This window comes from Hyperoodon ampullatus, assembly GCF_949752795.1.
Source record: "Hyperoodon ampullatus genome assembly, chromosome: 14".
Taxonomy (NCBI): domain Eukaryota; kingdom Metazoa; phylum Chordata; class Mammalia; order Artiodactyla; family Ziphiidae; genus Hyperoodon; species Hyperoodon ampullatus.
In genome coordinates this window covers 60,919,616-60,946,919 of record NC_136927.1, presented here as the reverse complement: position 1 = coordinate 60,946,919, position 27,304 = coordinate 60,919,616, and the positions used below count along the sequence as shown (strand labels likewise).

At 49.8% G+C, this 27,304-nt stretch overlaps 2 protein-coding genes across 2 annotated transcripts in view; one reads left to right on the top strand and one right to left on the bottom strand.

Moving 5' to 3' along the window:
* Positions 1-5,831, top strand: part of PSMF1 (proteasome inhibitor subunit 1) — a gene marked incomplete at its 5' end in the record, with an annotated part of 46,029 nt that extends 40,198 nt beyond the window's left edge. Inside the window, 3 exons of the mRNA XM_079719814.1 lie at positions 3,518-3,571; positions 4,706-4,864; positions 5,407-5,831. Coding sequence (XP_079575940.1) covers positions 3,518-3,571; positions 4,706-4,864; positions 5,407-5,458 — 265 coding nt within the window. The 3' untranslated portion in view covers positions 5,459-5,831. The remainder of the gene's footprint in view (positions 1-3,517; positions 3,572-4,705; positions 4,865-5,406) is intronic.
* Positions 5,832-20,166: 14,335 nt separating this feature from the next.
* On the bottom strand, positions 20,167-25,902 carry TMEM74B (transmembrane protein 74B). Its single transcript, XM_079719214.1, has 2 exons — positions 25,829-25,902; positions 20,167-21,148 (listed from the first exon to the last, which is right to left on the bottom strand). Exon 2 carries the CDS (start codon positions 21,105-21,107, stop codon positions 20,409-20,411), a length of 699 nt encoding a protein of 232 aa, XP_079575340.1. The 5' UTR covers positions 21,108-21,148; positions 25,829-25,902; the 3' UTR covers positions 20,167-20,408.
* Between the last annotated feature and the right edge of the window lie 1,402 nt (positions 25,903-27,304).

The following is a 27,304-nucleotide window of genomic DNA, read 5'->3' as shown; positions in this document are numbered from 1 at the left end:
ACAATTGGAAAAGCAATGATAAAATGGCAGATCTAAATCTAAACATATCACATTAAATGTAAATGGTCTCAACACACCAATTAAAAGGTCATGGCTTTTTTTTTTTTTTTTTTTTTTTTTTTTCGGTACGCGGGCATCTCACTGTTGTGGCCTCTCCCGTTGCGGAGCACAGGCTCCGGATGCGCAGGCTCAGCGGCCTTGGTTCACAGGCCCAGCCACTCTGCGGCACGTGGGATCTTCCCGGACTGGGGCATGAACCCGTGTCCCCTGCATCGGCAGGCAGACTCTCAACCACTGCGCCACCAGGGAAGCCCAGGTCATGGCTTTTGAAGTTGGGTAAACCTAGTGTGAATTCATTCTTGGCCACTTACTACCCATCTGGCCTTGTGTAAGAACACTTGCTTCTCTGAGCCTCAGTTTCCTCACTTGTAAAATAGGAAAAAAATTGTACTTTCTCAGAGGGTTATTGCAAATATAAAATAAGGTAATATTTATAAGGAGCTCAGCACATCCATCTGTTTAAAAAGTAGGGGAAATGCATATTTGCTCATATATGCAAAGTATCTTCAGAAGAACATACAAGAAACTGATGTCATTAGTTGTCTGTGGGTAGCCTGGAGGACAGGGCTAAGAGGGAGATTTTTTTTACTTGTACAGGTCCACAATCTCTTATCTTACAACTCTGAAATCAAAAGAGCTCTGAAAACCAGGTGGTGTTGATTTTTTTGTTTTATTTTGTTTTGTTTTTTTCATAAGATTGGTGCCACACCTTGTTTGGTAGCAAAACCTGAACTGAAGTGGCATGAAGCTCCTTATATGTTCATTTTGTGTGAATTCTCATTCATTTTGCAGAAATATTAGGGTATTGGTTATAGGGTACTACACAATAATATGTTAGGTATATTCATCTGACCTTTCTGAAACATGAAAAATTGTGAATTCCAAAACACATCCAGCCTAAGATTATGGATCTATTTATCCTTTGAATTTTGAACTAAATCTGTGTATTGTTTTGAATTTTGAAACTGGTGAAGGCATTACCTATTCAGAAAATTAAATTTTAAAAACTAAATTTAGCATGGTGCCTGACACAAAGCAAGCTGTCAGTAAATATCGGCAGCTGCTATTATTCCATTCTTCCAGGGCTTTCCTGTCAACAAACCTGTTCATGTCCAATACTATGTTTCACCATGACAGCAGACTCTTTGAGTGTTACTACTTAGATTTTCCATCGTAAAAGACTGAGGTACAAAGGTTTTGTGACAGACCCCTGCCAACCAGCCAGACAGTCCCCCACCCAGAGTCCTGAGGTTTTTCCTGTTCACCAGACCACCTCAGCATAAGAATGGCATCAACAGGATTTGTGTGCCCAAGAGAGGCGTGTTGCTTTTATCTAAGAGGAGAGGAGAGCACATAAGGAGGAATTGTGTGCGGTCAGGATCACCCCCAAATCCCAAAGAGCCTTCAAAGGGCCCCAATCCCAAAGGACCCCTTTTGAAGCTAGGCCTTACTGTCCAGTGGGCCCAGCTAGGCAGTTGAGCCTACAGCATTTAGTGTACAGCACTCTCTTTCAGTTGATTACCAGATGAAGTTTTAGGGGCTTGATTCTAGAGACCATTTACAAAAATTAGCTGCTTTTTTTTTTTTAATCCCGAGAGCCTCATTCAGCATATCCAGTACTGAGACTATTTTATAATAGGATCTGGGCGTGTATATAATGAGCTCACAGAAGCGTGCATGTGTTGCAGTTAGACTGTGTTGAGTGTGAGCCTAAAGGATATGCCGTGACAATTGCAAGAGTGCAGATTGTTGGGGTGGGCCTGGCAGCTGCCTTTCTAGCCTCCATTGTGCTCTATCTCTTCTTTCCTCCCCACGCTCTGTGGCCTAGGAGAGAAAAACAGAGATGGCTCCATGTTTCAGGAGCCATCAAGGCTCTGTTTTCCCAGTCATTTTTATAGCCACTAGAAGCTCCTTCTGTTTGCTGCTCTGTAGGGGGCAGTTTGTGGAGGTAAGTGTAAAATGCTTGCTGCCCTCTGCACCACTTGGTCTGTCCAGTGAGGCAGGTTGTTGGGAGGCCACCAGAAAGTTTTAACTGCCAGCTCCATGAACCATGGCTTGGAAACAATAACTAGGTCAGGAAAAATTGCTTCCCTTGGAAGCCATGTCCACCTAAATCATGGTGTCCTTTCCAACTCATAAGATAGAACTGCCTGGAGAAGCACCTACTTTTGGATTATTTTCCTAGTTGCTTAATTAATGGCTTCTTACCTGTAAGCTTTGATTAGCTGCTATTTACCAGGCTTTTCTGAGGTCTCCCATGCCCCAGAACTGTCAGGTTTGTATTGCTCACCGGGGCTCAAAGCAGATTCCAAAGCACGCTTTTTCAAATACCAAATCTTCTTTGTTTTATTATATCCATAGCCATATCCTATATAGAAAAAATAGGAAAGTATAAAGAAACTTCTCCCAGGTGTAACTGTCACTGTTTATATTTTCAGTTATGCTTCTTTCTAGTTTTATTTATATACACACACACACACATACATTTTTCATAGTTGATTTCCTAGGCTATTGATAATCCCCTTTTCTCCCACAGTTAACACTGGAGCATAAACATTTTTCCACATCATTTTAAAACATTTTAAGAACATTGTTTCCATGGCTGCATTACCATGATCTGCCTAATTGGTCCCCATTTGCAGCCAATCCTGTTCCCTTGGTTAAAGTGTTCATGATGATATTTTCATTTGAATTGTGTATTATTTTTTTAAGATGGATACCTAGGCATAAAATTATCAGATCACAGAATGTAAAGATACAGAAGGCTTTTGAGAGGCAGATATATTTTACATGTATATATATGTTAGTAGAGACTTGGTCTCCACAAAGCACGCACTGATTTATGCTCCTGGCTCCTACAGTCTCAGTGTGGGCAAAAATTGGTTCTTGGTTGGGGGGTGAAAAGAATCTTAGAAATTACAATGGTTTGTGGCTATCCAGTGCAGTATCTGTGATATTAACATTTCACACAGGGGCCATAATGAGAAAAAGGTTGAGAAGCACAGTTCTAGTTGTATATGAGCACCCATCTCACTCCACCCTTCGAAGCTTTTAAATCTGAGCTTTTGGTTTGGGGTTTTAGAATAGTATTTTTCTGATCTAAATGTTCTTGGTTCTTTGTACAAACTTTAGGAGCCTGAGAAAGGTATGAATAAAATAAAATTTATCTGGTTACCACTGTTCATATTTTTATCTTTCTACATTATTGGGATCCTCCATGTTTCTAGTTTTATGTCCAGCTCTTTTCGCGTAATTGCCGTTGTAATAATTTCAGTGTTAGTCTGTGCCAAGGACCACTTTGAAATATCCCTTGTGTTCTGGTCTCATGCAGGGGCTTCCCCTGTCCCCCATGCCTGGGAGTACATTTGTGTCCCCAAAGGCATCAGGTTTGGACCTCTGGGAGCCCAGGCGCCAGGCTGCTCTGGGACTTTCAGTAATTGTCCCTTGTTTGTTTCAGGTGTGATCCCCTGGGCCCGTTTGCTGTCGGGGGAGAGGACCTAGACCCCTTTGGGTGAGTACTGCTGGGGAGGTGACAGCAACACGACTTGCTCTTATGGCCTTTCAGCCCAAGCTCATCTTCTAATTTTAGAGCTTTTCATCAGTCTTCCTTTGGGGTGAAGGAAGCAGTTGTTGCTGAGTGGCTGAGAAAGCATTACCACTGCTCTGCCCTGCCATACCTGGAGCAGTGCAGGAGGGCTCTGAGTGTTGGGGGGTGGCTGAGCAAGCCCAGTGGGCAGCTCCTCTGTTTTCTGGCCCTGCTTGTTTTGGTGGAAGACACAGCTGTCCCTTGGATGGAAGGATGCCATGGGGATCTATCAGGTCCAGACTGAAGAGCACACAGTGGGCTACAGACCTGAGGGCAGTTCAGGGCTATTCAGAGGTCACCTCACTTGGTAAGGGGAGTCTCTGATCCTCATTAGACTCTGGTGTGGTTCTTGTCAAGTCCCCAACAAAGTTATTTCAGCCTCAGCTAGGCACTGTCTTCTCTGAATGCTTTTAGATTTTAACCTCTGCTGCAAAGTGTCCCCAGCTTGAGTCTCACTTTTAGACCATGGGGAAATCATATAAGTCTGCAGTTAAGCTTGAACAGTGACTTCAAAGTTTGGGGAACATCAGCTTATTCATCCTAGTTTGAGCCATGAGGTCGGATCCATGGAATTCCATGAGGGACAGATGCTGTCAAGATCCAGACTTGGGCAACCAAATTATGGATTGCCCTGAGACCCTTTAAGGAAACAGAGCAAAAAAGCTAGCATCGTGAATTGTCTCAATTCATTAGTCCTTAGACCTAAAGTAGTAGCCTGCAGAGCCTTGTGATGGTTCTGCATTGACCTTGACAAGTTCTGGCACATGTTCTTTATCAAATTGTCCCCCTTGGGTGCAGGAGATGTCAAGGATCTCAATTTTGTGCGTTCAGGGAGCCTGTAGAGCTGAAAGTACAGGCCATGATTGCCAGAGAAGGGGTGCTCTTTGTGTTGTTGTTCTTGCCCGCTTCGTGCTGGCACTCAGGCAACCATCCGTGTGTGTCTCCTTGAACCATCCGGAGCTGATGTCCCAGTCAGTTTTAGTCCATTCTCACCATCTTCACTCCTTCTCCAACAGCTGCTTGCCACATTTGCTTACCCGTTGTTCCTTCTTGCCTCAGGTGTCGGAGAGGTGGCATGATCGTGGATCCCCTGAGATCTGGCTTCCCAAGAGCACTTATTGACCCATCATCGGGCCTCCCAAACCGCCTTCCTCCAGGCGCTGTGCCCCCGGGAGCACGCTTTGACCCCTTTGGACCCATTGGGACCAACCCATCTGGGTAGGTATTCACTCAGGTATGCTTAGAAGTAGGACCTGATGGCAGCTCAGCTCAGCATTGCAGGAATGAAGGCGTCTGACGCCAGGCGCAGAGTCACCACTAACGCTGTCCCCTGCTGCCAAGAGAGTGGAGCCTCCTCCAGACACCTGCCTGATGCCTCCCTGGAGCCTTCCAGGAGCTTCCCATTCCTCAGTGCCTCCCTTCCCCAGCTCCCGTCAGGGAGGACTCAGAGGAGGGGTTGCTACTCACACTTAATGGAGTTTTTGTATGTGTCAGGAACTCATTGGATCCTTATGTCAGCACTTGTGGGTAGATATTACTGTCCACATTTCACAGGTGCAGAAAGCAAGGCCCTGAGAGATGAAGTAACTTATCCAAGGTGGGAGAATAAGAATTCAGACCCAACTCTAGAGTGCATGCTCTTGAACTGCACAAGCCACCACATCATTCTGGAGGCAGGCTCCCTCCATTCAGGCCCCTGTGTGCCTGTGTGCCCCTGGCTCTCCATCGCCCCAACTCACCAGCCCCTCTTTCCATTCCAGACCTAACCCAGACCATCTCCGCCCGCCGGGCTACGATGACATGTACCTGTGAAGGCCTCAAGAATGTAACATCCCATCCTTCCCTCTACTCTCCTGGAGCTGCCACTGCTGGCCCCATCAACAACCGTTTTCTTGTGGACTGGGGGCAAGGGACTCTGCCCATGTGTTTACAGGCCAGCTGGGATTGCCTCCCCACCCCCTACCAGCGCCAAGGTACCTGCTGTAGCTGTCCACCTGGCTACATGTGGGTCCTAAAGAGAAATCAGTGTCTCTCACCACCAGCTCCTCCCCACTCCCCAGGGGAGACTCCGGCAACATATACCCTCGACCCAATGCAGTCCCAGTTGCAGCACTGTAAGAACAGAACACATTTTGGGTGTTATTATTAAGAACCAAATGTCAATACAGAAATCGTGTTGCCAGTCTCCCACTCTTCTTTGCTGCTCAGTTCCTTCCATTTATGAGACTTGAGAGTTTGAATGTTTGAGGGGCTAAATGACTCTTTTTTCCTACCCAGGGCCTGTCCTTGCTTCTCAGGCACCTTCCTTTCATAAATTGCTCTTGCTCCTGACACCACTAAGATGGGTCCTAGTCTGGCTTCATGGATGAAAATGAGTGACTGGAAACCCCATAGGCCACAAGGATGACTTTCTCAAGGACAGGCACATTGTGGAAAGACTGCATCATTCTGAAAAGGGCAAAATCTTCCAGTTCTGCTTGTCTGAGCCAGTCCTCTGGGTCCCTCTATGCCTGGGCAATGGCAGCCTATGAACAGAGGAATAAACAGAACAGACCTGAAGGCTAATCTCTTTTTTGCCACTAACTTACTGAGTGACCCTAAGCAGGTCCCTTCCCCTCCCAGGGCCATCGTGTCTACCTATGAAATCTGAGGTGTGCCTTTCTTGCTCTAAAACATTCTGGTGTCTGCTTCTATGTCTGATGACCCCTGGGAACTGGGGCAAAAGGGAAAGAATAAAGGTTCAAGGCTTTGTGTGGTACTTACCTACAGAGTCCGCAACTGTGTGCCTCTCACCCCTCTTGCGGCCCAGACACAAGCATAGCAGCGTGGTGCTGAACTTCGGGACAAGCAGGGAGCCTGGTCTCTGAAAGCAGGTGGCAGGGGGCGGGTTGGGGGGAGTGTGTGATAAGGGTGAATGAAGGAGCTAGTGACGCAAGAAACAACCCAGGAAGGCATTTCACCCCCAGGGAGCCCCAGCCTCTGGAAACCTGTGCCCTCTATCCAGGCCCACCTGACCTTTGGTGTTCTCCAGATCCTCTTCAGCCTGAGGCCTGACAGATGTGGTCAGTGATGAACCCCTGTGCTGGAGTGGAAAGAGCTCTCTAGAGCACCAGACTCAGAGGCAAGAGATCAAGGCACTCGTCACTTTCACTCCCTAACTAGCATTTCAGCCATGGGTAGGTCCTTAAACTTCTCAGCTTCTTGGATTCCTTCCCCTAAATTAGGATGTATTATTTATCTGTGGGCAGAGGGCCACCAGAGCCTTCCTGAGGCATCTGCTAATACACTGTAGCCTGAATTGCCTGTGTGCTGTGCCTGAGAGTGGGTTAGGAGTAAACTAAACAGGCATATGTGCCCAGGGTCAATCCAAGATGGAGGCTGGGACTAGGGGAGGCTAGCATGAGTAGGCTTCCTGGGCATTTCTGGCAGACCCCATTTCAAGCACTGATTTAGTAAAAGACCACCTTGAAGGTTTTAGAACAGCTCTGCTCTGGAGAAAGACCCAGAGGTCAGGCAGAGCTACAAATGCAGTCATTAATAGTCGTCTTCCTCAAGAACCAGCTAATGGGTGGAACGTTTTTGTTTTGAAACTGGATCATACCTTCAACCAGAAGGACTTGGGGCAATTTGCTCATAAAAGCATCTTTTATTATAAAACAAAGCATTTAAAGGAACATCAGACAAGTGGGAGAAGTAGATAACTTTTAGGACCCTGATTCATGGAAAGGAAAAGATAGAAACAATAAATTGGCCACTTAGATTTTCTAATAGCAAAAGTGGAAAGGATAGCCATAAATATAATTCTGTTTTCTGAACATAGAAACTTTAGTGATCCACCTGCAGAATCAGCAGGTTTTTTTAGTGGGTCTCCTTGCATCAGGGACAGTGAGGAACACAGACTATGTCTTAGTTATGTGGGGGAAGGTGAATGGGGCCTTCAGGAACTTCCAAGTCAGGCTGTTGGTATGTGTTGTATTTCTGGGCCACTTCCCTCCTTCCAGCCAAGCAGCCAAAGGGAATCGTTCAGGTATATGTTTTGTGGAACCCAGAAGGTTGGAGCCTTAGCAATAAATATCAGTACTTAATAACCTGTTCCTCTTTTTTAAAAATACAGCTTTATTGAGATATAATTCACATACCCATAAAGTTCACGGTTTTTAAAGTGTGCAATTCAGTGTTTTTAGTATATTCACAGTGTTGTGCATCCATCACCATATCTGATTCCTGGACATTTTCATCACCCCAAAAAGAAAACCCATACCCATTAACAGTCACTCCCCATTCCCTCCTCCCAGCCCCAGGTAACCACTAGTCTATATTCTGTCTCTAAAGATGTGCCTATTTTGGACAGTTCTTAGACATGGAAATCACACATTATGTGGTCTTTCATGTCTGGCTTCTTTCACTTAATGTTTTCAGGGTTCATCCATGTAGCATGTATCAGTAATTCATTCCTTTTAATGGCTAAATAATATTCCACATTTTCTTTATCCATTTATCAGCTGATGGACAGGTGGTTCCCACTTTTTGGCTGTTATGAATAAGGCTTCTATGAACATTTATGTACAAGTTTTTGTGTGGTCATATGTTTTCAGTTCTCTTGGGTATATCACCTAGGAGTGGAGTTGCCGGATCATATGATAACTAACTTTTTTGAGGAACTGCCAGACTGTTTCCCAAAGTGACTGCACCATTTTACATTCCCACCAGCAGAGTGTGAGGGTTCTGGTTTCTCCACAGAAACTACTTTAGCTTTTTTAAACAGAGAATTTTGACCTAGGTCAAGCAAAACAGAGACCAGAGACAGTCACCCCTGGGGAGCAGACTATGGCTTTGGTAATAGCCACCTTGGGATGACCACAGCTGGTGAGCCACAGAGGAGTTTGGGTTTGACTTTTGGGGAAGTTTCAGGGCTGGATGTGATATAGGAAAGGTCCTGTCTGTAGGGAAGTTGCCATGACCTTTCTGGGTCTAGCGTGATTCATGGCATCACTTTTGCTTGGTTTGAAATTTCTTTGTTGATCCAGTGGCTTACAAGTAAAATAAAGGTCTGGTTCTAAATCTTTGTCTTTCAGTGAAGTGCCATAGACCATGTGTACCATCTCTGGCAGCCCCTACATTCCCACCTTCTCTTCCTTGCCTTGTCTCTTTCCTAGTTCTTAGAGCTGGCTGTGGTTTTCACTGCATTGCATTTATCTACTTAGTCATGAGCTTCTGTCAGCCTCCATGGTGAAATCATTGGTCTCAAGACCCTGACTCTAAGAATGCATTATGTTCAAAACAGATTTTATATTCCTGTGCTGGATGGTCAGTACCTGTTGACAGTTAGAAACTGGGTAGCAAGCCCCATAACAACCTCATTCTTTGAAATCCAGCTTCCTTCATGGCCTCCCTTTCTACTCTCATTAATGACATTCTATTACTGATCCATGCCTCTTCACAGAAGAAAAATTAGAATCTGTGGAGCAGTGAATATCTGTCAGCTTCTAATCTTGTCTACTTTGGGCAGTTCCAATGAGACAGGTCCCACCACCAGGAGAGGAAAGATCCCTCACGTGCATATCCTCAGCTTTGTCTTTTATCAAACTTAACATGCTTATGGACCACTATTGACTTTTTGCACCAAAAGAGAGATTCAAAGGCAAGCATCCAAGCCCCCAGCTCTTGTTTGTCCTTGGGATACCACAAGGTACACACTAAGTCACTCCAGCTGTGCTGGACCCTGAACCTGACCCAGAGGGTGTGTCACAAGTAGAAGTGGCAGGCAGTGAGGGTGGTGGCCAGAGAGGAGTGGCAAGACCCAGGTGACTAAAGATAGACCCTAGAGTGCAGAGAGCAGCAATGACATGAGGTTGGAACACCTCACTAGTGGCAGGGCCTGTCTCTGCTTAAGCTGATAGTGCAGTCTAATAGAGGAGATTGGATGACCATGAGGAAAGGCCGTGTTCCATATTAGCCACATAAAGTGAGTGTTGTGAGTATGACGGGTTCTGAGAGAGGAAACAGTGGGAGGGCTGCAGGAAACAGAAACTACTTTAGCTTTTTTAAACAAGAAGATTTGGATGCAGGCACCAGCAAGATCACATCATCATTGCCTTGATCTGGGGATCAGGAAACTCCAGAGCCTCACAGCAACTGCCTAGATCTGTGCCCGAAAGTAAATCCCCTCATCCTGCCACCTTGACCGCCCTCGCTCTCAGCTCAGTTCCAAGTGCAAGGCTCAACTGCATGCATCTGATAGTTGGAACTGACATCACCTCTCAAACCATAGCTGCAAGGGAGCCTGGGAAAATGTTCTTGTTTGCTTTTCCTCCCTGTCCCTTCAGGAAGGCACATTTGGAACAGAGGTCTGATGAGCCAGTCTCTCATGTCTGTCTACAGCATGGGCCTTGATAGAGATGAGTACCACAGCCATGCTTCTCCAGCTTGCCCAGGCCTACCAGTCTCCTAAGATGCTTGCTTGAAGGACACAGTACATCCTGGGCCCCAACCCAGATCTGGACCCAAATCACTAGGCAAGGGCCTTTAAGTCCATTTTTTACAAGTTCGTCAGGTGATTCATGTGATGAGACCAGTTTGGGAATTCCTGAGAAGGGAAGGCTACATTCTTGCTACTCAAACCAGCAGCACCAACAGTATCACCTACAAACTTGCCAGAAATGTGGAATCTCAGGCCCCACCCAGGCTTATTAAATGAGAATCTGCATTTTAACAAGTTGCCCAGATGATTCGTGTGCACTTTGAAGTTTGAAACTCTCTAGTGTACAAACCTTATATCTTTTTCCTTTACCTGGATATCAGGTGAAAAGAATCAAGTCAGTCTTCTCAGTTCACGGCATACTATGACTAATGCATGCAAGAACCTCCTCATTTTAAGTGTTTTCCATTTTACCCCCTGTAACCTCTCCATTCTTTTCTCCCATATCACTCAAATCTGTTTCATATATGTTTTAAAATATGCATGTACCCTTGTAAAATAGCATACATTGTATCTTCAAATCATAACAACCATAATGAAATACTATCCCCATTTTCTAGGCCAGAAAAAGAGGGTTTGGAAAGGTCTAGTAATTTGCTCAAAGCCAAGCAGGGCTCTCAGAATCAAGCAGGAGTGGGTGCGACTTCCAGCCCTCCCTTTGCTGGTATGTGGCTTTATCTGCAAAATGAGCATCACCTCTACTTTCAGGATTGTTGCAGGGTCCAACCAAATAATGTGTCTTATAAACAGCTGGAGCTCAGTGGCTACCAGCTATCATTACTGAAGCTACATGGGTAGATAAGACTGAGGGTCATTGACAAGAGGAAGGGAGCCTTAGGCTGCTATCCAACAAAGAAAACAAGCTTGTATCTGGTGCCCCCAGTGTGCTAGGCTTTTCCTTGTCTTGTATAGTACACCTGGCTACTCCCAAAGTAAACACTGTTAGCAGCATTAGTTGAAGTGGTGCTGGGTTTGCTCTTTTAGGGGTGGCAGAACCATGATGGGGACCTGAGTCAGCTGGTTCTAAAACCAGTGCTCTTTTTAGTAAAACTGCTGTACCTAGACCTCACATCTTGTCCAGATGAGGAGTATGGGCAAAACCCACTCCTGAAGCTGGAAAACAAGTCAGGTCTTGTATGAGAAAGGAACAATGCTGCATAATTCCCAAGATGGTCTAAGAGTCCTAAGTCAGTCCTGTTTGCAAAGTGTATCTCATGTTTCTGAGCACTTCCACCTATAGCCACAGCACCCAAGCACCCAGGTTAGGAGCATCTGAAAACACCCAGCCCAACCCCTATCCCACAGAGGAAGAAACAGGCCCACAAAGCCTCTCTGTAAAGGTGACCTCCTGAGAGGCTTCACTGGGCCCCAGAAATGGCCTTGGACTCTGTGCTCTGACTGCAAGTGATGCTCGCCCCAGCCTTCTGAGTTTGGTAGGATGGGAGCTACTCTCTCCATTGAACAGATGAAAAAGCAGGTCCAGAGCAGTTGAGTGACCTTCCCTATGCCACAAAGACCACAGAAATCCTAGCCCAAGGCTTTCCTACTAAACACTACCCAAAACAGTCATGTTGGTCTCTGAGGGACAAAAATAGGAGAATCCCCTTCCCTCTCTCTTCCTTTTCTCCCCTCAGTGAGGCTGTAAGAGGAAGGGGCCATACAAGTTCAGCACCCTGGTCAGCACCCAACTATGCACAGCTGCAAGAGGTGGCCTTTGGGCCAGGGTAAGCTTGTGTCTGCTGCTCCCCAATCCAGGATGGCCCTCGCCCCTGGGGACAGGCAGGCATCCCTAAGAGAAGGAGACCTGAACCTAGGTATCCTGCCTCCAAGACACAGCCCTGCCTTCCCTCTCTCCTTCAGATTAGAGCCACAGGAGCACAGTTTCATCCTGTAGGCCTCTTGATTCCTAGGGTATAAATTCACATGAGAAGCCTAGGAAGAAGAGAGGCGGCCTGAGCCATGGGGCCCTTGGGCAAGTTCCACCCCCCTTTTTGGTTTTCCCCAGTAGTAAAATGGGGATAAAGGTGGGCTTGACTGCCTCCAAGATCCTGCTCACCTGTGAGATTCCATGATTTAAGTAGGCCATGCACCTGCCCGAGTTCAGTGCTCCCCCAACTGTCCCCTCCTCTCCCCCACAGAGCTTCCCAATGCATGTCTAAACCACAAGCCTCAAAGTGGCAGCCCACAACCCAGATCCACAAACATGCTCTGACTGGCCTGCATGCTATTAAATTTGAGTCTTGACTCTGCTATTTACCAGCTGTGTGAGCTTGGGAAAGTCACTTAGCCTGACTGTGCCTCAGCTTTCTCATCTGTAAAATGGAAGTAATGAAAGCACCCACTCTCCAAGATGGTTGTGAGGTTTAAGTGAGCTAGTAGATGTAAAGACTTAGAAGAGTGCCTGGCAGAGAAAGAGCACTATATTTGGTCTAATGTGTATAATGCATAATGGGTTCACTGAAATGTAGAAACATGAAGTGTTTTCTTTTATCCAACTAACCTCTATCAAATCCCCCTTTCTCGTCTCAGCATCTAGGGCCCAACCAATAACTAACTGGTCACTTTGATTTTCAAATTCAGTCCAGTCCAGTTTAAAACTTTCCAACTTATATCCAGTTCCAAGAGGTCTCCTCTGACCCCATTTGAACCCTTGCTCCGCCACTGTGTTGGGATGGGGAGGAAGAAGGGAGAAAAATGAAGTATCTCTTCACTAGCCATGATGATTGGGCCGGGGGAGGTGCTCTTACTCTAACTCATGCTGGGGTTTTGTTTGCTTTTGATGCTGGAGTCTTCAGTAGACAACATGCCAAACTTGGGGGGGTGTTGAGGGCTTTATCCTGGACTCTCAGAGAGTAGTGAGGGTCTCTGTCAGTCCGTAAGAGGTTCTTAGCCCCTCTGCTTCTTGAAGTAGTATGCTGGGCTGCATAGCCACCTGTGCCACCCCACAGCTCCAGCCTCCCCTCACCTGCCTACATCAACACTTGGAGCCCTTGAACACTGGGGTCCTCCACCTACCTTCAAGGGCCTCAGAACACTGGGAGGGGATGCAGGACTACCCTTATTCCTCCCTGATTCCCAGCACCATCATCCCTTCAAGCCAGCGTGGGCTGTTTGCCTGGGCCTCCCACATCAGAAATTCTCCAGGTCAGAAATGGACCTCATCTCCATGTTCACACTAATTCACGAGCTCCAGAAGATACTTGTCAAGCCCTCTCAAGAATACTTTCCTAGTCATTTCCTGCCTAATCCAGGATGTGTGGCCATTTGGAGTGCATACCCGTTGGCAGGATGGTTATAATCCTTTCTGAACGAATAAGGTTAAGAGAAAAATATAAAAACATTCCCAAGAGGTTTGTCATCTCTGCCAAGGCTCTGCAACATCAGACTAAGGTCAGTCAGGCAGATGAATCAGACTGAGTCAACAGGTACTCTCTGCTTTGGAAGTGGATACTTCAGATGATGGGGGCAGCCCTTTCAGCTGACGTTGAAAGGCTGGCACTCATTTTGACACTGAACAGTTCTAAGTGTCTGGTAATAAGACGGTGATAGATGCTATGGAAAGATGATATATTATAAGCCATATTATAGATATATTATGTGCACATACATGTATATACATATAATACTTGGCTGAAACATATACAGCAGTGCTGTCCAATAGGCATAAAATGACAACCACATATATAATTAAATTTTTTCTAGTAGCCACATTATAACAGTAAAAAAAACTATGAAATTAATTTTAGCACCTGTAAACTGGGTTTGCCTCTTGGTGGGTATCCAGCCAAAAGACACAATCAAGCCAAAAATGGGGAAAAGAAAATAAAACTGATGGCAAACTTAGCTGCTGATCAAAAAAAAAAAAAAGAAGAAGAAGAAGAAACAAGACAAACAAAAAAGAATACTTCCCTAACCTTTTTCATCTGTTTGGTGCTATACCTCAAAACCTAGCACAGGATGGTGCTTAAGTCTTTGTTGAAAGAATGATGGATCTTGGATGGGAAACACTCAAGTGACACTTGTAGCTCAGTGAGCCTCCAGCTGGGAGGCAGTCTAGTCCACTTCTTGAGGGTGCCCCCATCTCTATGAGTGACTCAGTAAGCCCTGGGCCAGGGAGGGAGTGGATGTCTGGCCCTAGCAGGTGGCATCTCATTGGACACTCCCTTGTCCTCAGTTCTGGCCTGTCACAACTCTCAGGCAGTGGGATAATCCCTTTCAGCATCCTTTTACCCACGCAAAGGTCCAGATGTCCAGCTGCTCTTGAAAAATCAGGAGCTCTGGCAACCCTGAGCCCATCCACCAGGGCAACAGCCAGCCAGCTGAAGCAGGCACCCCTTTAATCCTGCCACTGCTGTTCACCGCCACCTGCTTCATTCGGGAATGTCACCTGCCAAGCTGTACGGGCATTTGCATTTGGGACCCTTCTTTCACCTTTGGTGGGGGAGGGTGGAGACTCCCAGGAGGAGAACCAGATGGCTGGCAGGTGAGTCAGCAATAGTAGCAACTCACCTGTGGGTGCCTAACCCACAGGAGTGGCTTTAGTGAAAGGAGATGCAGACACAGAGAAATAAAAAAGAGGAGGATAGGGAGAGACTGGTTGAAGAGAATTGGGAGAGGGAGAGAGATGGCCTTTTCTGAATGCCCTTTACCCTAAGTCATTATTGGCTCCGATGCCCTGCCACCCGGGAAAAGGTTGGCATGGCAGCCGCCTTGTTCCCCTGTCCTCCCTGCTCCCCTGGGGCCAGCTTTCCTGCCAGAAGATCCTTTCACTCACTAACCTTTCCCCAGGCCCAGGAGAACAGCAGCCTCCACCTCGACCTTGGCAGCTCAGAGGCTGAGAAGGGACAGGCTGCAGAGATGGAGGCCTGGAGTTCAAGGTTATGTCCTCTGGCTGCAGTTGGACAGTCCCATGGACTGACCTCCCCAATGCCAGCATCACCCCTACAATGCACCTGCCCTCAGAAGAGTCTTCCTGGGGCTTCCTTGGTGGTGCAGTAGTTAAGAATCCGCCTGCCAATGCAGGGGACACAGATTTGAGCCCTGGTCCAGGAAGATCCCACATGCTGTGGAGTAACTAAGCCCATGCGCTGCAACTACTGAGCCTGCGCTCTAGAGCCCGTGAGCCACAACTACTGAGCCCATGTGCCACAACTACTGAAGCCCAGGCGTCTAGAGCCCGTGCTCCGCAACAAGAGAAGCCACCGCAATGAGAAGCCCTCGCAGCACAACAAAGAGTAGCCGCTGCTCACCGCAACTAGAGAAAGCCCGCACGCAGCAACGAAGACCCAACGCAGCCAAAAATAAATAAATTAATTTAAAAAAAAGAGTCTTCCTGCCACACACATCTATAAGCAATCATATGGCTGACAGTGAGTTCTCCCCACGTACCAGGCCCCTAGGTATGTGCTATACCAGTATGAACTCCGAGTCCTCATAACAACCCTGTGAGTTAAGGACTGTGGTTGCCCCCAGTCTGTAGATGATGAAATGCAAGCCCCCACTATGATGCCCCTGCTCTTTAGCATGCCTCATCTCAACACTCCAGCCCAGAACCCGCAGACCTCCTGCCCACCCCTGCCCCTCCCCAGTACACACCAGGCTGCTTTATGCCTCTGAGCCTCTGCTCATGCTCTTCCTCTCTGCCCGGAATACCTTTCCTGCTCCCCATTCTCACCCCACACTGGACGCTGCCTCATTGTTTAAGAATCCTATTAGACATCACCCCTTCCAGGAAAGCCTTTTCTGACCCCAACTTAATCAGATACCCCCTCTGTGCCAACCCCCACCCCCCACCTGGCTACACATACACAGTCCCCTGGGCAGTGTCCTGTTTCCCCAGGGGCAGGGCCCATGTGTCCCTGTAGTGCCCCACCCAGGGAAGAATACAGATAGGAGTGAATGAATGAACAAATGAATAGTTAACATTATTGAGTGAATTATGAAGTGCCAGGCACTATGCTAAGTGCTTTACAGGTATTTCATTTACTGCTCACTATGCCTTATGGGGAAGGTGCTATCATTTAACAGATGAAGAAATAGCAGCTCAGAGGAATTAGACATCCGCTAAGCATCCAGGCAATCCGACCCCAGAGCCAGTACCCTTATACTATTACATGATGGGCGCTCCTCACTGGACTCTCTCCATAAGGGGCTCTGCCCCCAATCCCTCTGAGATTGGAGTAGGGAGAAAGCTCAGAAGCGCTTGGTCCCCTTGGAGGAGGAAGGCAGTAATCCTGCCGCCCTCTGCACCATTCAGATCCCCTGGGCCTGCCCATTTGTTCAAGGACAACCCGACCCAAGAAGAGGGTTGATCTTGGGAAGAGGGTGTTGGGGCCAAAGAAAAGAAGACACAGAGGGCCAGGGTTGCTACTGTCTTTAGCCAGGCTCTGGCCATTGGGGGACAGGCTCTCCTCCAAGGAGGGGTTTGGGACCGTGGGGAGCCTCGTGACTAAATCCTACCCAACTCCACTATGCCTTCTCCCTGAAGACACCCAACATCTGACCAGTAAATGCTAACGTACCTCCACTGACAAGGACCTCCCTATCACTCCAACCCAGGCAAGATCTCAGCAAGCTTCTCCTTCCCTTAGCTGAAACTCACCTCCTTGGGGACATCAAGAGGAGCCCACTCTCTCGGGAGAAACCAACAGACCCAACTGGAGGGCATCTCCACTGACCCTCCCCTGTCCTCCCAGACAGAACCCTTAGAGCCCTGCCTCCCGTGGCTTCTTCCTAATGCCTCATTCCCTCGCCCTCCTCTTGCCCTTCCAAAGCTCTCCAGACATGGTACCATGGTCTTAACTTTGGAAAGCCCTCTTCTTGTGTTTCCTGATCCCCTCAGTCCCCAGAAAAGGCAGAGTGGGAAGGTTTCTAGTCTCACTCTGGAAGACCAGAGAGGTAGAATAGTTTGCCCAAAGGCCCACAGGGAAGGGGTGCCTTCCAGGAGTAGCAAGTGCAAAGGCCCTGAGGTGGGAGTGTGCCTGGCATGTTGAGTGTGCCTGCAAGGAGGCAAGCATGGCTGCCGTGGAGTGAGCAGAGGCTAGGGTGGAAGATAAGTTCAGAGAGGCACAGGGCCCAGATTGTGTAGGCCTTTTATAGGCCACTGTGAGGGATGGACCTGAAGCTTATGCAATTTAGGGAGCTGTCCTTTTTTAAAAAATCAAAATTACAAATAAAAGTTTGACTCAGGGCCTTGGAAGGAGACTGGGCAAGTGAGGGGCCGGGATGGTAAATCTACACTTGACTGGCGAGAAAGGTGGCTTTTGCCTGGAATGAGAGGGAGCCATAGGACAGTTTCAAACAGAGGAGCTGCCTGACCGAATTAACCTTTGAATAGGATCTGCCTGGCTGCAGAGTGGAACATGAACTGGGGCAGAGTAGAGGAATTAGGACACTAATGAGCAACCTGAACCCGGCAGTTATGGCCGAGGGGCGGGCAGGGGTCAGATTCCAAAGGTGGAACCAACAAGATCTGCTGATGGGTAGAATGGGAGGCTCGAGAGAAGTCAGAAGGGTTGACCCTGAGGTTTTAGGCCTAATCCAGTTATCTCCAACTGGAGTGGGGAAGGAGCGTGATCATGGTAACTGGACCTCATACACTCAGGCCTCTAACTTCTCTATGATTTTCACCAACGCCCCTCTCCCCGCAAGGAGGCTGAGGCCGAAGTTTCATTCCTCCCACTTCACAAAGAAAACAATACTCAGGATACTCAGAGAGACAGAGTACCTTGCCCAAGGCCACACAGCCAATAAATGGCAGACCCTGGATTCAAACCCAGGTTTTACCAACTCCAAAATCAGTTATCTGTTCTCATACACCAGGAAAAGCAAGGTTTGGGGACCCTAGTAGACTGTCGGGTGGGAGAGGGAGTTCCTGAAGATAAGGCACTATTTGGCTACCACAGGGTCCCTTGGGACCACTTCACACCTACCCCCGAAAAACCTGCAAAGAAAGTTCTCGGCACCCTACGCCATGCTCCCTCCTGACCCTGTTTCTGATCCACTGGCTGGGAGATCTCCGCTGCAATCTTGGGGAAATGTTTTCAGCATCGCTCAAGTTTTCTTAACACATTGACAAAGTAATGACTGCCTCCATCCATTTTACACATTTCCTAAAGGAGTTTCTGTATTAGGATGCAAAGCTGGTTTCTCTGACTTGGAGAAAACCTGAGATTCCTGATTTAATCTAGATTTAATCTTCTAACAGATTTAGCCCCTAAAATCAATCCATTGCATTTAAACTGACAATATCTCACAATAATCCATTTGGCTTGGATTGATATTTTTATTATTATCATTATGGATATGAAAGGCCCATCATTTGGGATGTTCAATTCTACTACCTAGAATGGCTTATGCCACTTTCTGCCTCCACTCCTCGCTTGGAGCCTTGACTTGTGAATCTTTCACCATCTTGAGGTTTTGTCCTTTTCCAACCACCTCTTAAACACCAGGAACAGAACCTGGCAGGCCGAGCTGAATAGGCTTTGTCCCCTCCAGCCCTCCCCCAGCCCCCTAGTCCTGGCAAAACCTGCCAGCAGGAGCAGATATTTGATCCGTCATAGAAGCTATGATGTTACACTGCCCAGATGTTCAACTCACCGGACTGAAGGCTCAGGTTACAGATAATCAGGGCTGCTCTAGCCTACAGACCCCATGCCCACCCTATCCTCCCACCCTGAAGAGTCAGTTAGGATCAATGTCCCACATGGCCAACTGAGATGGAGTACGTAGGACCTGCATGGGTCGGAGGCTCACAGAAATGACCCCTTTAGAGTCTTCACACCAGTGGCCTAGAAGGCACATACTCTCAAAGCCCTCTAGGGCTTTTCAGAATGGGCGATGCCCTCCCCCAGTCCTCAAACGCCTTTATCTCCTTGCCTGCTAGGGCTCCTTTCTTTGTCAGTAGTTTTTTTTGATTTTTTTTTGGCGGTTCGCGGGCCTCTCACTGTTGTGGCCTCTCCTATTGCGGAGCACAGGCTCCGGATGCGCAGGCCCAGCGGCCATGGCTCACGGGCCCAGCCGCTCCGCGGCATGTGGGATCTTCCCAGACCAGGGCACGAACCCGTGTCCCCTGCATCGGCAGGCGGACTCTCAACCACTGCGCCACCAGGGAAGCCCTCTTTGTCAGTAGTTTAAAGAGAATCTGGACAGAGCCTGGAAACACTCAACAAGAGAAACAGAACAAATGTGATCAATATGGCTAGAATTTTCAGGCCACCAGAATGTGCCTGATTTCTCCCCAAATAAATTGGGGCTGCACTTTACAGCTAGGGGAGTTGGGGAAGGAAGTTACAAATCCAGCATTAAAAAAAAATTTTTTTTTCTGTTACCCGAATAAGGTCAGGCCTAAGAGACATACTATTGAGGAAGGGGAGGTAATGAAGGCCCACACTGTGTCCACAGAAATACAACAAAGCCCCTACCCTTTCCTGTTTGAAAGATTCCCCCCACCCTTGTCCAGGGAATTAGTGAAAACTGTGCACATGACTTTGTAAAATGTGTGCTAAGATCTAGTCACAGCAGGTAATTGAATCCCAAGACCAAGACCAGGCTGTAGCAAACTCTGGATTTAGCCCAGTCTAACCTGACGACTTAGGAGGTCCTTTAACAGGACCGAGTGAGATGCTGGCTGTGTGACAGTGGTGGTCACCAACACTGGGTCGGAAAATGGCACAGAGAATGGTCAGCACCTGCCAGACACTCTCGTCCCCTGAAGGAGCAGCCAGATGCAGAAACTGGGCTCCCATTCCATATAGGAATTCCTAGGGCAGAACTGGAGGGGCCATCCCTCTCACCTCACAGTCAGGGGGACTGAGGCCTGGAGTGGGGAGGTCGTCCCAGGGCTGACTTCTCCCCTCATCATGAAGCTACCTCCCACCTTAGACAGTCAGGGCTCAAAGCCAAGTTTGCCCAACACCCATACATGGCTGATGAGGGCAGCAGAGAACCCGGAATTCCCCAAGGCACGGGGAACAGGATGGGCAGCCTTTCAGACAGCTCTCGATCCTCGGGCAGGCCAAGAAACTCATCCTCCAAGGGCAGCAGTTTCCAAACTTTTGTATTTTTAGCAGCAGAAGCCATCCTTCAAACAAAACCTTATGCAAAACCTCAAGCTACAAAACAGATCGGGGGGCAGCTCTCCCAAGTAAAGCCTGGGCCAGGCTCCCCCTCCAGCACCCAGGACTCCTTCCACGGGGCCCTATGTGGAGCTCAGTCCGAAACCCCAGACTCGGGGGCCTTGTAGCCCTGAAGCTGAAGCAGCCAGATAGGGTGGGCTCTTACTTAAGACCCCTGGAGGGTGCGGCTGGTCTCCGAGACCTGGACGACTTCGTTCTCCACCAGGGCCTGGCTCCCATCCCCACTGAGCTGTTTCATGCGCAGGTTAATGGAGCCGTAGGTCTTCCTGGAGCCCCTGCCAGGGACAAAGTTCGGCCGGCGGTACAGCTCTCCCTTGCACAGGGAGACCATCAGCAGCACGGACAAGAGCATGCCGCCCACTGTGAGCAGCCCCAGGCCTGCAATGATGCACTTGTCCAGGTGTGAGCCCAGGCGCGCATAGTACATTTCTAGTCGTTCCATCTCCCGTGCTGACACTGTGTCCGGGTTGACACGGGCCTCTCGGGGGATGGCGTACGCAGTCACCACCAGGAGGATCCCGCTCACCAGGAAAACCAGAGCGGAAACGAAGCCGTAATCCACCGGGCGGCTCACCGGCTCCAGGCCTGGCCCCTCTTCTGAACGTAGGGACAGGTCGTCCCTCTGGGATCGGGGCCATGAGGGGACGCCCTCAGGGGGGCTGGGGGAGCTGCCCAGTCTGGCATCCCTAGGGTTCTGGAAATGAGTCTCGTGCTCCTCCGAAAAGAAGCAGGCATTCTCCACACCCTCCCTGCGGGGGGCCGCTGGACCCAGAGGAGCTGGTCTCCTTTGGGCCTGGGGACCATTGCTCAGTGTCTTCAGTTCCAGACCAGGGAGAGATGCCATTGGGAAGGCGGGCCCCAGCTCATCCCTTGGCCACTTGGCAGCTAGAAGAGAAAACAGAAAGTCAGTGGAATTTAGCAAATCTCTACCGAGAGCCGGCTGGTGCCAGACATCACAGAAGGCCCTGAGAGATGTGAAGGTGAGTCAGGCCCAGTTTCCACCAGGGGGGAGCCCGCCAGCCAGAGGGGGAGGCAGGGGATAAGACAATGATAGAGCACTGAGACCCAATCCGCGCTAGGATCCTGCTTCACCACTGGCGGGCATGTGGCTTTGGGCAATTCCCGTATCCTCTCTGGGCCTGTTTCCCTCTATATTAAATGACAGTCATACTACCACTCCCTACTTAACAGGGCTGATATAGGGATTGAGTTAATCCATGTAAAGTGCTCAGAATAGTAAGTACTCAGTAAGTATCAGCAGTGAGCTATTATTATGATGGAGGGAATTTAAATACAGTAGATAGGATCTCATCCCAGCGTCATCACTTGAGCTTAGGCAAGTGAGGTGACCTTTCCAGACTCAGTTTTCTCATCTGTTAAATGTGAATAAGCCCAATGTCTCCCTCATAGGGATGATGTGAGGATTTCATAACATAAGGCATTTAAGGCCCCTGCTAGTTCAATCAACGGACACTGTTGTGATGAAGTGAGAATGACTGGGGGCAGGGGAAGGGGTAGAGATGAAGGTGGTCATAAGAACAAAAGGAGAAAGTTAGGGAAGCTTCTAAGAGTCGGTGGCATTTGAGCCAAACCTTGGAGGACGAGTGGGAAATCCCCCAGCACTGAGAGGGGACAAGGGCATTCTGGAGAGGGAGAAGGGGTGCCTTGAGGTCAGCTGGGACCAGCTCGCTAAGGACTCTGAAAACCAGGCCAAGGAGCCAGGGAGGCGAGGCGTTGGGGATGGGAGGGCTAACATCGCCTAGGTTTTGGAAAGCTCTCTCTGGCTGCTGCATGAAGGACAGACAGGATGAGGAAGGAAGACAGTGGAGGCCAGGGGTCCATGGAGGAACCCAGTGTGGTCAGGGGAGGGAGGCATGGAAGCTGAGAGGGCAAAGAGAAAGGAGCATATCTGAGAGCCATGACTGAGGTCAAGGCCAAATGCCTTTCTGTAAATAGAAGATGGGAGGACCTGGATGCAGACCACAGAAGGGGAGCTGGGAGAGGAGCGGGTAAGGGGGTACTCTCTGCTCAAAGAGGAGACACCCTACCCAAGTACCTGAATACACACCCACACAGACAGACAGACAGCACATGTGCCAAAGGATACCAGCTTACAGCCCATGGGCCATATTTGGCTCATAGAAGTTTTGCCTCTTTTTGTTTCTGGTCTGTTCATCTGGTTTTTGGTGAAGCAGTTGCCAATATATAAAAAGCAAAAGATTTTACACTTTATTTATTTATTTATTTTTTTAAATAGATCTTTATTGGAGTATAATTGCTTTACTATACTGGGTTAGTTTCTGTTGCACAACAAAGCGAATCAGCCATATGCATACATATATCCCCATATCCCCTCCCTCTTGAGCCTCCCTCCCACCCTCCCTATGCTACCCCTGTAGGTCATCACAAAGCACCAAACTGATCTCCCTGTGCTATGCTCCTGCTTCCCACCAGCCAACTATTTTACATTTAGTGTATATGTGTCAATGCTACTCTCACTTCGTCCCAGCTTCGCCCTCCCACCCCATGTCCTCAAGTCCATTCTCTATGTCTACCTCTTTATTCCTGCCCTACAACTAGGTTCATCAGTACCCGCCCCCCTTTTTTTTAAAAATAAATTTATCTATTTTTGGCTGCGTTGAGTCTTCACTGCTGTGCGTGGGCTTTCCCTAGTTGCGGTGAGCAGGGGCTACTCTTTGTTGTGGTGCGCAGGCTGCTCATTGCGGTGGCTTATCTTGTTGTGGAGCGTGGGCTCTAGGCTCGCGGGCTTCAGCAGTTGTGGCTTGCGGGCTCTAGAGCACAGGCTCAGTAGTTGCGGCACATGGGCTTAGTTGCTCCACGGCATGCAGGATCTTCCCAGACCAGGGCTCGAACCCGTGTCCCCTGCATTGGCAGGCGGATTCTTAACCACTGCGCCACCAGGGAAGCCCACCCCCCCTTTCTTTCTTTTAGATTCCATATATATGCGTTAGCATATGGTATTTGTTTTTCTCTTTCTGACTTACTTCACTCTGTATGACAGACTCTAGGTCCATGCACCTCACTACAAATAACTCAATTTCATTTCTTTTTATGGCTGAGTAATATTCCATTGTATATATGTGCCACATCTTCTTTATCCATTCATCTGTCAGTGGACATTTAGGTTGATCCCATGTCCTGGCTATTGTAAATAGTGCTGCAATGAACATTTTACACTTTAAACCTTGGATGTCTGGTTTCTCTTGCAAAAGGAAAGAATCTGACCACCCTAGCCCCCATTCCCTCACAGCCACACTCAGCTGGAGCTGATGATGGAGTCCTCCCTCAGGCAGATCTGGTGCTCCCCCAACAGGCCCCACCTGGCATGTAGAACTCCTGATCGCACAGCAGAACTACCCCGTTCCCCCTGCACACTGATGTACTGTGGGCACATACACCACAGACCCAAGTCTCCACACTGCACAGAGACCCCCAGGTGCAGAGTGGCTCATATGCCCTAGTGTGTCTACACACGTACACAGGACTCTAGACCTTTCTCTGCATTCGTGTGCCTGAATTTATTCTCCAGTTCTCTGTGCTCCAGTGTGTGTGTGTGTGTGTGTGTGTGAGAGAGAGAGAGAGAGAGAGTGGATATAAGCAAATGAATGAAGTGAAAATGAATGAAATATAAAGAGCCTCAGGGCAGGAAGGCTCAATCTTTCTGATCTTCCTTCCAACATGGGCTCGCATCAGACACCTCCTCTTAGCACACACAGGGCCTTTCATCTGAGTACAAAGCCTGTTTCCACTTACAACCCATCTCTATGACCATGTCCCTTTTTCCTGAGTTCCAATGTAATAAATGTTTACTGAGCACCTACACTCCCTGCTGGGCCCTACTGCGGGCACTTCACTCAGGAGTATTGTGTATAACCCCCACGAGCCCCACGAGCAGTTATTACTATCTCCATTTTACAAAATGTGGCCAAGATCCCACGGCATGCATGTGGGGGCCAGGAGTTGAAAGCAGGTTCCCCAAGAATTGTTATCACTTAAAAGCCTGCAAACCCACATACTCTTGTACCAGTGGCATCATTCGGCCCTCCTTCCCTGGCCTTCCAGGCCTCATTTATAGATTCTCTACTTTATCCCACTGTTTAACATCAACCACGAGCAGCTTGAGGGCAGGGATATGTCTGGGTCCGCAGCCCCCTGCACAGGGCTTGGAACACAGCCAGCCCTCAGGAGTGGTTTGGCAACCTGCCCAGGCAGACAATCCTTCCCACACACAGGGTGGGGAGTGCCTACTCAGGGCCAGGCTCTGCCCAGACTGCTCCCACTTTCCAGTAAACCAAGAGGAGAGGTGTGTTCATTGGCTTTTTTTACTTTTGGCACCAAAAGCATTTTCCTGAGTGCCCAGCCAGTAACAGGGACTGGCAGTGACCACTACTGCCCAGTTGGTGTCCAGATGTGGTCCCCCACCCATGTCTTAAGCATCCTCCACAGAACTCAGCCCCTGGAGTGGCCCAGGAACCCCCTTCCCAGACCAACACATTAATGCTTCCATATCCCAGAAAAAACCCAGGACACCCAAATTCTTGGAGCAGGTCTCTTTCACTTGGCAGGAACCCAAAACTTTTTCCGTAGGATGCCAGCAGAGTTAGGAAGAGGTTGCAGGAAAAGGAGGTTCCCTCTTACCTAGAGTTGCTATGTATCTGACACACAGGTTCAGAGATGCCCACCGCTTACAAGGGCACGCCCAGTCAATTATCCAAAACATAAGCAGAAACAGACAAGCTGACAATGATGCTGGTGTCCACTGCTCACACCCCACAACTGTACCAGTAACAGTCCAGTTTCATCTGCAGTCCAACAGGACCTGAAAAGCACACCCCAGTTCCACACTCATACCCCCAGGGGCCTTTGCCACATGCAACATTCACAGACATGGGAAGCCAGGCAGTGTGAGCCACAGATCCATAGACCACATTGGTACCCACACCCCAGCAAGGGACAGAGCTGGTTACACACACACACACACACACACACACACACACACACACACACACACACGAGTTTACTACCCTCGGGACTGTTAACATCCACCAAGATCCCCCCCAGGCCCAGCACCCCACCCACTGGTGTGCACTAACACGCGGGGAGACAGACGCACAGCGGGAGTGGGTAAGCTTCACAAAACCCAATCGATAGACACACGCACGAGTTGTACACAAAGCCTCGGGCGCTCAGATATGTCCACGCTGTTATACCCAAAGTTCCGCGCAGAAAGCCCCAGCACCCCGACTGCCCACCGCACCCGCGCGCCCGCCAGCCCGCAGCTCACACCCCCTGCTCCTGCCCTTGACCACAAACGCCGCTGGGCCGGGCCGGGCCAGGCCGGACCGGGCCGAGCGGCGCCGGTAGCCAGGCGGCCAGGCGGCCCACGAAGGCCAGGATCTGCGAGGACAGGCGTGCGCCCGGGTCCCCTCGCCTCGTGTCCTTCGGCCGGGCCGCGAGGTCAGGCTAGCTCTCCTTGGCCGCCCCTCCCCGCCTCGGGCCCTCGGTCTCCCGCCGCCCCTCGCAGTCCCCTTTTCGCGTGCGTACCTGTGCCGGGCCTCCCTCACTGCCTCCCCACGCGGGAGGCGAGGGCGCCGGGCAACGGCGAGGGCGCGTCCTCCCAGTGCGCCTCCCCGCAGCCGGTGCCCGCCTGCCGGTGCCTGTGCTGCGGCGCAGCCCGGGAGGGAGCGGGCCCGGCCGCCGCCTCCTCCTCGCCCTCCCCGGCTCCCGCCCCCTTCCCGGCCGGGCCCGGCCCGGAGACGCTGCCGCGGCGCACTTACCTGCTCGCTCCGCGCGGGGCTGTACCGAGGCGGCCACGGCCTCTGAGGGCTCCGGGGAGGGAGGGACGGGGAAGGGGCGGGAGCCGGGGATCGCCGAGCACAGCGGATCGAGCTCCGCCCGCGGCCGGCGCGGGCGCCGGGAGAGTTAGCGCGGGGAGGCACTGGGAGGAGGGTAACGGACTAGGGTGAGAGTGGGGGGACACGGATCCATCCTCCTCCCCTCCCCACCCCTTGGGGCAGATCTGTTTCGCCAGCACCTGGGCTTAGGGAACTGAAGCCTTCAGCCCGTGGTGCCTGGGCGCAGGGGCGAGGCGCGGGGGTGAGTGCTGAAAGAGACCCCTCCCTCGGGCGCCGGCCTCGCCCCTCGGCTGGGGAGCCCCTACCGCGAAAAGCCCCCACTCTTCCTCCGCTCCTCACCCCCTCCCACACACACAGCCCTCACGTAGGACCCAGGGTCCTCTCCGAGGTCCTTAGGTCGGGATAGTCTTCTCTGGCGTTTGCGGCTCCGTGGCTCAAGGGCGCCACCTGAAGGCTGAAAGGAAGCCTCTGAAGACCACCCCTCACCCCCAAACACACACACAAGCGCGCGCGCGCGCTCCTCCTTTTTCCCTGCTCTTCTTTTTTTGTGGGACACTGAGGTACACAGCCCAAGACGGGTGTTATCTTGGAGGATTACCAATAGCCACACACGCCTACTTCCTCCAGGGCCCAGCTGTAGTGCCCCCTCCCCTGGGAAGCCTAGCTCGCTGCCCCACACACTCCCTCGCCCCAGGGGCCCCTACAGCTGCGCTCTTTGCCTGCATTGTTGTCCTTATTTCTGAGGGTTGTGATTTTCAGTAAGTGCCAGCATCCCTCATCAGATCTGGAGGCACCTCCTGGAGAACAGGGCCCCTGTCTGATCCCCCCCAGAGCCCAGCGGTGGGTTTGGGTGAACAGGTGGTGAGTAGGGCAGATTTCACTATCTCTCTCCTTTAAAGGGCTGAGATTAAGGTGAATCAAGTGAGATGCCTAGAGCGCAAAAGTTAAGGAGACTCTCCCTCTTTGGGGGGCCCAGGTCAAGCCCAAAGAGGAGTTTGGTCTGAAGATCATGGTGTTTCCGGAAGTCTCCGTGGCCAGCTCACTTTCGTGGCCTCTGGTAGGTCCTCCCGCCTCTCTGAGCCTCACTGTTTGCCTCTGCCAATGGAATCATGAAAATGCAGACTCCAGGAGCTTTGGGAGGGTCAGCAGAGGTCAACCATCTGGA